This window comes from Conger conger, chromosome 19, assembly GCF_963514075.1.
Source record: "Conger conger chromosome 19, fConCon1.1, whole genome shotgun sequence".
In the NCBI taxonomy this organism is placed as follows: domain Eukaryota; kingdom Metazoa; phylum Chordata; class Actinopteri; order Anguilliformes; family Congridae; genus Conger; species Conger conger.
The window spans coordinates 3820611-3833446 of NC_083778.1; the positions used below are offsets into that span (position 1 = coordinate 3820611).

The 12836-nt window shown below is 45.7% G+C and overlaps 1 protein-coding gene across 1 annotated transcript in view; it reads right to left on the reverse strand.

The window, feature by feature from the left end:
* The window catches only part of LOC133119286 (NACHT, LRR and PYD domains-containing protein 3-like), a 152335-nt gene that overhangs the window by 27131 nt on the left and 112368 nt on the right, over positions 1-12836 (reverse strand). The window contains exons 5-6 of the mRNA XM_061229815.1: positions 11731-11904; positions 205-370 (exon numbers count right to left, since the gene is read on the reverse strand). Of these exons, the coding sequence (XP_061085799.1) occupies positions 205-370; positions 11731-11904 (340 nt within the window). The remainder of the gene's footprint in view (positions 1-204; positions 371-11730; positions 11905-12836) is intronic.

Below are 12836 nucleotides of genomic sequence, written 5' to 3' on the forward strand. Positions count from 1 at the left end.
TCATCAGGTTTTATCCTGCTTTTCTTTGCTGTGATAGAGGAGTAAGAAGAGAGGGATGAGACTAATGTGGACAAAGAAAGAATGCCGATGGACAGAGTAGTAAACAGAGAGAAAGAGCTTTTCATCATTTCACTGCATAGAGCCATAATCACTAATTCTATTGAATTAAGGTCACACAGAACACCGCACTACTCACCCCAGTCTCTGTAGTTTACAGTTTGGACTCATCAGTCCAGCACAGAGCAGCTTCACTCCTGAATCTCCCAGCTTATTGTAGCTGAGGTCCAGATCTCTCAGGGGTGAGTTTGATGACTGGAGAGCTGAGGCCAATATTTCACAGGACTTCTCTCTTAGGTCACAGCTGTTCAGTCTGGAAAGAATAATTAATACATTATAGAATAAAAAGGTTAGGTAGGATGTAAAAGATAACATATTTCAGAGAGGACAGTGAGTTAGTTTGCAATGCTGTGGGACATTTGGCACAGTTAATGGTAAGATGTAAAATATAACACACATCTGTCACAGTGGCCAGGGAGTTTGCTATTTTCCTTTTGGTTTTCTGTGACAAACTTCCCACAGCATTGCAAGCTAACACAGCTAAAGGCAGACTGACATACACAAAACATGCTCATATCCTGTGAGCTCCAGAATTATTGGCACCCTACATAAATATGCCCAACAATACTGAAGACAATTTTTTTTTTAATTAATAGTAAAAAAAATAAAATCCCCCAAAAACTGGTTTCATAATTCTTGGCACCCCTGCTTTAATTTTGTGCTGTAGCTGTACCCAAGTACAAGTGATTCCTTTTGTGTACGTGTCTTTGCGCGTCTTTATTTGTGAGGCGTGGCAGAACTTTCAGACTTTTACCCAGACACCTGGCAACTCTGAGAACCAACCCAACAGAACTTGCATTGAAAACCAAAATGAGTAAAAAAAATGTAGTGAGAGAAATGAATCTGAATATAACAGAGTAAAAGTAAAGAAATGTCCTTTACAAATATACTCAAGTAAGAGTAAAAAGTATCCTCCTTTAAAATGGATTTCAATTTATTTAAGAACGTACTTGTAAATGTAACAGAGGAAATGTTGCATGTTACCACACACCTCTGCTAACAGGCGACAAGTTACTACACACCTCTGCTCCGTCTCATAATGACAAAATATATCAGATACATTCAGCTACCTTATGATACTGTAACTGTTTGATGTTCCAAACTGTTTGCTTTTTGACTTTAATTAGCACAATTCTGGTCCCCATCTTGACAAACGGCAATAACAGACTCCAAAGCAGAAGTGCACAACTCCGGTCCTGGAGGGCCGATCTGCAAGCTGGTTTTTGTTCCAACCAATTACCTTCATTTATTTTTCTGCCAGCTCTAGAAATGACATTGGTTCATTCCTGTACTTGAGCACAGTACAATCTTTAGGATACACTTGCAGTCTGAAGTTGTAGCTGGTTCATATACAATTGTCTGATCAAGACATCATTTAGATAATGAAATAATTAAGAGCAGAAGTTGGCACAAAATCCTGAAGTGGATCGGTCCTTGCTGTGCACCCCTGCTCCGAAGGCAATCAAAAGCCAAGAATCACGAACAGGGTCGGAGGGGGGCTGGAGCCTATCCCAGCATAAACTGGGTGAAAGGCAGGAATACACCCTGGACAGGTCGCCAGTCCATCACAGGGCACACACACCATTCACTCACACACACTCATTCCCACGGGCAATTTAGACTCTCCAATCAGCCTAACCTGCATGTCTTTGGACTGTGGGAGGAAACCGGAGTACCCGGAGGAAACCCACACGAACCCAAACGAACACGGGGAGAACATGCAAACTCCACACAGAGAGGCTGACCAGGATTCGAACCCAGGACCTCCTTGCTGTGAGGCGATGCCATTTCCCTCACATCTCCAAATCTCTCCATAAAACCTTCGCTCTGTCTAACTATCTTCAAAAGGAGTCGATAGATCTCGGCACAGCTCTTGAACTAAATCGCTTTAAAATATTATGGTCAGATGAGGAGTTCCTTAACATGGATAAATTAGCAACAGAATTGTCAAAGATGGCAGGACAAAGTACATGTAACAGGTGGGACATTAGGACACGAGAGTCTTCCCTCAGTCACCTGGTTTACTTAGACAAAGGGGATACATCACTTTACCTGTGGTATTGTTACCTGTCTTGCGGTTGTGTAGAAGGGAAGCCAAGCAGCGGGGAAATGAAATTGCACAAGTATCTTTTTCTCGTGGTTATTGGTGTAATGTATTAAGAATTGTCAAATAAGTCTCAGATTCACAAGTAAAACTACGACATGGAAAGCTTACAGTTTGACAGCGTTGTTCATAGTTTCCCATGTTTTATGTTTCAAGCGCAGCATTGAGTGGATGGTGATTCAATGCAAGTGGAGAGAATTGTCGGGTGGCAAATATTGAAACGGGGTAAGCGGTTTGTTCCGTCCCATTCTAGGTGAACATAAGCTTGCCATGTGGTTTGGGTTTGTGTGTCAAAAATGAGGTTCTGATTTCTTCTTCATTTTCTTTTAAAATTATTGGGGTTGAAGTTTGCATGGCAGCGGGAAAGTAATGTAATCTAACTCTCTTCATCTTTCGGTGTTTTGTGTGTTCTCCTGCTCCTGATTATGTAAGAGGTGGCGAGCTTTCAGTCACTGTTTTTCCCTGATTTATAATTTGAGTATTTTATTATCCTCTGATTTAGTAACGTGCCTTATCACCGCTTAAGATGTATATTCAGGAGCGTGTATTAGCTGCGGGTCCACCAGGGGGTGGCGCATTATGAAAGAGGGGATTCAGTAGCCTGAATCCTGGGCCTCCTGAATGGTTTATGAACTTGTCGCTGTGTTTTTATTGTATGTGTCTAATCAATTCATACAAACGTACTTTGGGCTGGTCCCTTGGGCTGAGTGCAATTGCTAATTTGGGCATACAGTGTGTGATATCCCTAGAATTTGCAGTGTAACACTGACTTTCTCGTTCATTTTGGTGAGACAGAGATGTTTAGTTGTTCTTTTGCTTTTAATATCAGGAAATGTGCAACCAAATCCTGGCCCCGTGTTGAACTGTAGCACCCAAGCTGATTTTAAATGTAGGTCCGGTCTCGACGTTATTCATTTGAATGTACGGAGTTTACTTCCGAAATTAGACATGATCCGAATCTGGGCTAAATCTACGGATGCTGATGTTATTGTGTTATCAGAAACATGGCTAATGCATAGGCGAGAAATGAAAAACACGCACAGACGCGTTGCGGCACACAGGCCTTCATCAGGGTGAATAAGCAGAGGTGAGGCACAGTCAGGTGTATTTGTATTTGTCAAAAAAGTCAAGTCAGAATTTTACTTGTCTGTTACTACAACAAATCTAAATGATCCTAGAAAAGTTTGGAAATCTGTGAAGTCAATGTCTGTGAACAATAACTCATGTTTTACTTCCTTAATGAATGATTCAGTTGCTGTTCATGACCAATCTGAAATGTTGAACTGCTTTAATGAGCATTTCATATCTTCAGCCCCTCTGTGTGATTCTGTCTCATCTGCTTCCATACAACCCTGTGCTGATGAACCTGTGTATAATGGTCAAACCTTCAGCTTTAGCCCCTTTTCTGTACAGGAAGTGCACAAAGCCCTTAAAGCCTTAGATCCAAGACACTCTGCTGGTCCTGACCTTTTAGATGCTAGCTGTTTGAAATTGGCAGCTGACATTATAGCTGAACCATTAACTTATAGGTTTAATCTTACCCTGAAATGTCACGAAATCCGAAGGATCTGGAAATCGGCCAATGTTCTCCCACTGTTAAAAGGGGGAGATCAGAGTCTTTTAAATAATTACAGGCCAATTTCAAATTTGTCAGCACTGGCTAAAGTGCTTGAAGCTCTTATTAGTGAACGACTTAGCGTTTGTATATACAAAAGTGATCTTATCGACCTACCAATCAGGTTAAGGAACAACACAGCACAATTACAGCAGCCCTGAAGGCTGTGAATGATATTACTGTTGCGCTTGACAATAAGCAGCACTGTGTCTCACTTTTTATAGATCTCTCCAAAGCGTTTGACACAGTTGACCGAAGCATTCTGAAGCAGAGATTGCTCAACACAGCTCTCTCAGAGCAAGCAGTTGCTTGGTTTCTTAACTATCTTTCTGACAGAGCTAAATGCGCTCAATTTGATGGTCTCACTTCAGATGTGCCATCTGTCCATAAGGGGGTGCCGCAGGGCTCAGTTCTGGTTCCCATCTCATTTACCATTTATATCAATATATATGTTTGGGTCATAATGTGTCAAATGCTTGCTCTTCATTTCTATGCTGATGATACTGTTACTTATTGCTGTTCTGCAAATCTTGTCAAAGCCTTTCAGAACTTGCAAAGTGCTTTTGATTTTCTACAAAATACGCTATGTCAATTGAAACGTGTTTTAAATGCTGTCAAAACAAAACTAATGGTGTTTACCAATTCAAGAAAAAACTGACTGAATCTACCATTTATTGTTTCTCTTCAGGGAAAAGAGATTGAGCTTGTTTCCTCATATGAGTACTTGTGTATCTTAATTGATGACTGCCTCTCCTTTAAACCACATATTCAGCACCTAGTTACGAAACTGAAATTGGGTTTTTTCTTCAGAAACAAGTCATGCTTTTCTTTTGAGGCTGAAAGGAGACTTTTCTGCCTGTGCTTGATTTTGGTGAGGTTTTGTACATGCATGCATCCTCTCAGTGCCTCCATGCGATCAACACTGTTTATCATGGTGGTACATTGAGATTCATTACAAATTGTAGGGCTCTCACTCGCCATTGTACCTTATACGATCGGGTTGGCTGGCCAGCACTGGCCACCCATAGACTGAATTGGTATATCCTTATTTATAAGGAGATTCTTGCGCTGCTTCTGTCATACCTATTGTGGCGCCCCTGCTCCTGCATGTTGCGCCACGTGGGGGGAGAACCCCAGAAGGACCCGCACAACGCAGCCACACAAATGTTACGCATTAGGAGAGGTATTCGAAAGAGTCTATTTTCCCGGAGAGGTGATGGGGAGATCAGCACCCTGGAGAGCGATCCCTCTACCTGCAGTCCAGGACCCCGGACAGCGCACGTGAGGGAACCTGGTAGAAAAATACGAACCTAGCTGTAGCCTTTTTCTCTAATGAGCAGGGGAAGTGATTTAAGGCGTGGTCCAGGCTACAAACAGAGTCAGTCGGCGCCTATCCTAAAAGAGGGAGAGACAAGAGAAAGGAAGAGCCATCGCCGAACCGGGTAGACGACGGACCGTCTACGCCCTGCCGTACCGACCCCACGAACTGGCCCTGAAGGAGACCCCACCTTCCCCGACGGCAAACCCAAAGACCCGGAGTCTGACGCCAGACACGTGAGCCTAATAAAACCCCAATCGTACTTACCCTGTACCTCTGTGCTTCCCCCCAGCCCTGACATGGCCCAAGAGGGAAGAAGGAAGGAGGTTCTGGAGCATACCCCGGTCTGGGAAGAACTTGAGTTCATTTTTGCCTGAATGGCCCCTTTTATTTCTCCCATTTTTCCCTACCCTTGCCCTGAGGGATGGACGCTATCACCAATACCCCGAAAAAGATAAAAAGATAAAATTTTCCTGATAACTGCTGACTCCCTTGTCTGGTTTGCAGCTGGGCCCACCCACTACACCTCAGGATCCACCCCGAGGCACCACACTATGCATTTATATATTGCAGAAAACTGCTGGAAGTTATTGTTTACATTAGATCGTTGATGTTTTTATGCTGTCTGTTCCCAATGCCCGTACAGAAATGCGGAAAAGGGCCTTTAGATATTCTGCTCCTTCTGTTTGGAACATGTTGCAAAAGGACATAAAAATTAAGGAGCTGGTCTCATTAGATGCCTTAAAATCCTATATGAAGGATCTAGAGGCAAACTCAATGGTATGTCTATCTTTTAGCTTGCCTATTTTATATATTTTTTTCCTTGATTGAGACATTCTAAATTGCCCTGATTAATTACCAAGTTGAAAAAAAGGGCTTGAAATGTGGGGACGCCAGTTTCTAAGCATAAATTGTGATTTATAAAAAAATAACTTGTATGCGTACATTTACGGAAACTTTGACCCATGCGTACGCACATTATGGAGACAGAGGGAAATAGTGACCCTGCAGGCAAAGTAGTGAAATACAGACAATATGCTCTAATGACAATTTCACTCAATTATTTGGACTCAATTAATTTTCAATTATTAACATTCAATGAATTTTCATAATGGATTTGGGGCATCAGTTCATCCACACTGATTGATTCAAAGTGTTAAGCAATTCCACTATTTGTGAAAGGGTTATAAAAGGGCTGGGTGATGCCTGTGCGCAATGATGGCTGCTTTAGCACTGTTGGAGGGCTTTGCCAATGGCAGGCTTCAGATGGAGAGGGTGTTCAGGGACCCAAGATGATGACTGGCTTATGAGCCGATTTAGTTGATTTTGATATCATTGAGCCTCGTCATGCCATCTAAATAGTAAATGGTAAATGGCAGGCATTTATATAGCGCCTTTATCCAAAGCGCTGTACAACTGATGCTTCTCCATTCACCCATTCATACACACACTCACACTCACACTCACACTCACACTCACACTCACACACCAACAGCGATTGGCTGCCATGCAAGGCCCCGACCAGCTCGTCAGGAGCATTTGGGGGTTGGGTGTCTTGCTCAGGGACACTTCAACACAGCCCGGGCGGGGGATTGAACCGGCATCCCCCCGAGTGCCAGACGACTGCTCTTACTGCCTGAGCCATGTCACCCCATTCCAATTATGCCATCTGTGTGGGATGGCATAATTGCAATGACCCAACGATACATACAGTTTCCCTACACTGCAGGTGAACAAGCCAACGCCAAAGCGCAATTTACAGCGCGTTCCCAAATGTAATCAGTGCGATAGACTGCACTCATATCACTGTAAAAACACTACACGAGGTAGGGATGTGACAAAGAATCAGTTTTTGTAAAACTGATACCATCCCACTTTCTAAACATTAGTGCATCATTGTAACCAGGTGTGTGGTATTGCCGCGGACCGTCCACTAGAAACGGTGAAGTGTAATTTCGTTATTGCTAATTTGAACAATCTGAGGTTAGGGCTTGAGCCAGTCTGTTTGTTGTATTGCTGTTTGTTGTACTGTTAATCACTCATACTGGTTGCATACCTGTAGAGTGATTGAACGTTTGTTTGAAATTGCTGAGTTTGTCAGGAGTTTGTCAGGAGATTAGCGCTGATTTGATACTGCTTGTGAGCGATTTGTAGGTGCCTTAAATAGGCGTCTTCAGAGCGACGCCAGCGACGCCAGTGTCGCTCCGTCCCAGTTTGCTGTGCTGTTATGTTTCACCCCATCCCAGTGTGCTCTCTCCCCCGAAGACACCCCCTGCGATGTGGGCCTCCACGGCGTCGGAGCCCCTCCAACCTCAGCTACCCCCCGCTCACCCCCTGTAAGGACTTTGCTGTCACAGGGGGACTATGGAACTGCCAGTCTGCCACTCGGAAGGCTGACTTCATCCCTGCGTATGCCTCCCTCCAGTCCCTACAATTCCTTGCCCTAACTGAGACCTGGATCACACCTGACAACACCGCCACTCCCTCTGCCCTCTCATCCTCCTTCTCCTTCTCGCACACTCCCCGGCCTTCTGGCCGTGGCGGTGGTACTGGTCTTAACTTCCCCCTTGTGGAAATTCTCTGTTCTCCCCCTCTCTGACCTGTCCATATCCACTTTTGAATTCCATGCTGTTGCAGTATCCTACCCTACTAACCTTTTTATTGCAGTAATCTATCGCCCTCCAGGGCCCCTGGGAAGCTTCCTTGATGAGCTAGACACCCTTCTCAGCTCCTTCCCTGAGGATGACACCCTGCTGATTCTCCTTGGAGACTTCAACATCCACCTTGAAGCCTCCCAGGCTGCTGCCTTCCTACCGCTACTCCACTCCTTCGGCCTCTCCCTGCAACACTCTCCTCCAACCCACAAGGCGGGCAATGTCCTAGACCTTGTCTTTGTGAGGAACTGCTCATGCTCGGATTTCACGGTTACTCCTCTGCATACATCTGATCACCACCATCTCATTCTCCCTCCCTCTTCCTCCACATCCTCCTCCCCCTCCTCCCACCTACCCTTCCTCAGCCCGCCGTAGCCTCCGCTCCCTCTCACCCTCTTCCTTTGCCACCACTGTCACCGCCTCACTCCCCCCTCTCGAATCCTTCTACAAACTCCCCGCTGACTCTGCATCTGCTGCCCTCCTTTCATCTCTCTCCTCCGCTTTTGACTCCCTCTGTCCCCCTGTCTCAAAGCCGCCTCGCACATCCCCCCCATCCCCTTGGATATCTGACACCCTCCGTACCTCCAGGGCCAGCCTCCACGCAGCGGAGAGGAAGTGGGGGAAATCCAGAGATGCTTCAGACCTCACAACTTACCAGTCTCTCCTGGTGGCATTCTCTTCCACTGTCACTGCCGCCAAAGCTAAATACTATCAAACACAAATTCAGAACTCCGGTTCTAACCCCCGGAAACTTTTCTCTATTTTCTCCTCTCTCCTCAACGCACCTGCTCCTCCTCCTCAGTCCTCCTTCGCTGCTGATGACTTTGCTGATTTCTTCGATAAGAAGGTCAGTCATCTGCAGATCCTTTACAACCACCGCCCCCCTCACTGTGCCCTTCCCCCCCCCTCTAGGCCCATCCCTTCCTTTTCCACTTTCTCCCCCCTTACAGACTCTGATGTTTCCGCATGAGCAGCCTCCCTCTCCTCTGTCCTCATTCTTCTAGATCTCTCTGCTGCCTTCGACACTGTGGATCACTCCATCCTTCTGTCTGCCCTGTCAGCAACGGGCATCTGTGGCACAGCCCTGGACTGGATTGAGTCCTACCTCTCTGGTCGCTCCTTCCAGTTTGCCTGGGCTGGTTCGGTATCGACACCTCGGCCCCTCGCCACAGGAGTTCCCGAGGGCTCAGTCCTAGGCCCGCTTCTTTTTTCTCTTTACACTAGCTCCCTTGGCCCTGTGATCACTGGGCTATCCTATCACTGCTACGCGGACGATACCTAACTCTTCGTCTCGTTCCCGCCGTCTGATACGCAGGTTTCAGCCCGTATCTCTGCTTGCCTGAGGGACATCCAGAGCTGGATGGACAACCACCATCTAAAGCTGAACCCAGGCAAGACTTAAATGATATTCATCCCTGCTAATACCTCTCCCCATCTGGATCTCTCCATTTCCCTCGGGGATACCACACTCACGCCGTCACCCAGTGCAAGGAACCTCGGCGTGGTGATGGACAGCAGGTTCTTGCAGGTTCTTCCTATACAACATACGGAGAATCCGCCCCTTTCTCACCCCCTACTCGACCCAGCTCCTGGTCCAAGCGATGGTTCTGTCCCGCCTGGACTACTGCAATTCCCTCTTGGCTGGCCTCCCAGCGTCTGCCATCAGACCCCTCCAACTCATCCAGAATGCAGCAGCTCGTCTGGTCTTCAACCTACCCAAATACTCGCACGTCACCCCCCTGCTTACTACCCTCCACTGGCTGCCTGTCATGGCTCAAATTCAAAACATTGGTGCTAGCCTTCCAAGCAGTTAAGGGGTCTTCCCCAGCTTATCCACAAAAAAATCAGACCCTACACCCCTGCCAGACCTCTTCGTTCCGCCTCCACAGGCCGCGTGGCATCTCCCCCTCTCCGAACCTCCACCTCACGCTCACGACTGCTGTCTGTTCTGGCTCCACGGTGGTGGAACGAACTCCCCGTTGAGGTCAGAACTGTAGAATCTCTCCCCACCTTCAAACGCAAGCTGAAGACACACCTCTTCAAGCAACACCTCTCCCCATCCCTCCCTACCTCCTTGTGAACCTTAATTGTTGTCTCTGACTTGCTTTGTGTATTGGTATTTTTAGTTGGCTAGGTAAGCAGTGTTTGGATAGTTAACTTTGGTCACTTTTGCTCTGTTTGTTTGTTTCTTTGTTCAAAAAAATAAAATAAAAATAAAAATAAAAAATTGGCCCTCATCCTTATCTTTGTTGTACAGGTAGCAGTTGAAATTGTACTTCCCTCTAGGGTCTTTCAGCGAACTTATCCCTGGTTATGGATATGCACTTTGTTGTACGTCGCTCTGGATAAGAGCGTCTGCCAAATGCCAATAATCTAATGTAAACGGTTAACTGTGTAACCGACACTGTTTGTATCTTTTTCTTTTTATAAAAACTGTACTGACTAATTGCATTTTCAACTTCATTTTGGGCCATCTTAGAAGATAGATGTCAACATTGTAAGTTAGATAATGGCCTAATTGCCAAATTAAAGGTTTACCTGTACATTGACATGGTGCAGTGTAACCTCACAGTTACAGCAGTCAAGGCTAGTTCAATCCATGTAGTTTACATCCAGGCATGCTGGTCGATCGCATGTCATGCGTTGGTTAAAATAAGAATTCTTCATGTTTTTATCCCTCTTCCCTATGGCTTCTGTAAGACAGACTTGATTGGTGTTAAATATGTAAATATGCTGCTGTTAAGAACTTACAGACAGGGTTGCACACTCTGTTGGGAGTGCAATATTTGCCTGATATAATATAACACTATATCATATAACACCGCCTCACAGCAAGGAGGTCCTGGGTTCGAATCCCCGTCGGCCGGGGCCTCTCTGTGCGGAGTTTGCATGTTCTCCCCGTGTCTGCGTGGGTTTCCTCCAGGTACTCCGGTTTCCTCCCACAGTCCAAAGACATGCATGTTAGGCCGATTGGAGAGTCTAAATTGCCCGTAGGCATGAGTGTGTGAGTGAATGGTGCGTGTGCCCTGCGATGGACTGGCGACCTGTCCAGGGTGTATTCCTGCCTTTCGCCCAATGTATGCTGGGATAGGCTCCAGCCCCCCTGCGACCCTGATCGGGATAAGCGGGTTCAGATAATGGATGGATGGATCATATAACACTGAGTCTATTTTACCATAGGCAACTGGTAGAGGGTACAAGAAATTAAAGCCAAGTCAGGAGGAGCTTATGGCTAGTCAGAATAAACCGCAAAGATTTCCTGCCTTCACAAAGCAGCAGAGTGTGTTTTGATCATTTAATTCAAGGAAGAATATAGCCACAGTCAGCACAAAAGTCCTGTTCTCTAGGCGGGAATGAGCTCTTTACAGTCAGCACAAAAGGCCTGTTCTGTAGGTGGGAATGAGCTCTTTACAGTCAGCACAAAAGTCCTGTTCTGTAGCTGGGAATGAGGTGCACTGTATTGTGAGGAGTACAGCTCCCCTTCATCAGAGAGTGGGGTAAAATTAAGGATTTGATCACAGTTCATAGCAGGTAGTGAATAGCAGAGATGGATGAAGACTGTAATGTGTGACAGACCTGAAACATTTTACTATGCAGGTGGTCAGTGTTTTTTTTACCACATCAATCAGACATCCAGCATCCAGTCATCACCTGTGCCCTGATACTACAGACTCCACTGAAACCTTACGTTCTGGTCAAGAACCACAAACCTGCGAACCCTAAGACTCATCAGGTTTTGTCCTGCTTTTCTTTGCTGTGATAGAGGAGTAAGAAGAGAGGGATGAGACTAATGTGGACAAAGAAAGAATGCCGATGGACAGAGTAGTAAACAGAGAGAAAGAGCTTTTCATCATTTCACTGCATAGAGCCATAATCACTCATTCTATTTAGTTAAGGTCACACAGAACACCGCACTACTCACCCCAGTCTCTGTAGTTTACAGTTTGGACTCATCAGTCCAGCACAGAGCAGCTTCACTCCTGAATATCCCAGGTTATTGCTGCTGAGGTCCAGATCTCTCACGGGTGAGTTTGATGACTGGAGAGCTGAGGCCACAATTTCACATGACTTCTCACTTAGGTCACAGCTGTTCAGTCTGTAAAGAAGAATGAATACATTATAGAATAAAAAGGTTAGGTAGGATGTAAAAGATAACATATTTCAGAGAGGAAAGTGAGTTAGTTTGCAATGTTGTGGGACATTTGGCACAGTTAATGGTAAGACGTAAAATAAAACACACATCTGTTACAGTGGCCAGGGAGTTTGCTTTTTTTTATTTTGGTTTTTTTGGCACCCCTGGTTTAATTTTGTGCTGTAGCTGTACCCAAGTACAAGTGATTCCTTTTGTGTACGTGTCTTTGCGTGTCTTTCGTTGTGAGGCGTGGCAGAACTTTCAGAATTTTACCCAGACACCTTGCAAACTCTGAGAACCAACCCATCAGAACTTGCATTGAAAATGAGTAAAGAAATGTTGTGAGAGAAATTAACGAACTTTCGTAAATGTAACGGAGTAAACGTTGCATGTTACTACAGGCGACTGCTCTGTCTCATAATGATAAAATATATCAGATACATTCAGCTACCTGCTGATACTGTAACTGTTTGATGTTCCAAACTGTTTTTTTCCGTAGGCCTATTGCATCACCGATGTCTTTGACTGTTTTTTGTTTTTTTCTCTGCCCAATAACATAATCCATGCCACTCAAAAGGCAAGAATCAAGACTAGATACTAAAAGCTCTCACCCCTTCAGTTTTTATAGATTTTTCTACACTCAATATGCCATAATGACAAAGTGAAAACTCAAAGACTCCATGATACGGCCACACAATGACCCAGTTACCTCGCCCGGAAAAGGGAAATTGGGGCCCCCTGCTGGAGCCAGACCCGGGAGGGGAGCTCGTCGGCGAGCGTCTGTTGGCCGGGCCTTATCCCATGGGGCCCGGCCGGGCACAGCCCGAACTGGTCACGTGGGGTCGCCGCCCTGTGGGCTCACCTACTGCAGGGGTCGGCATCGGAGTCGGGTGCTT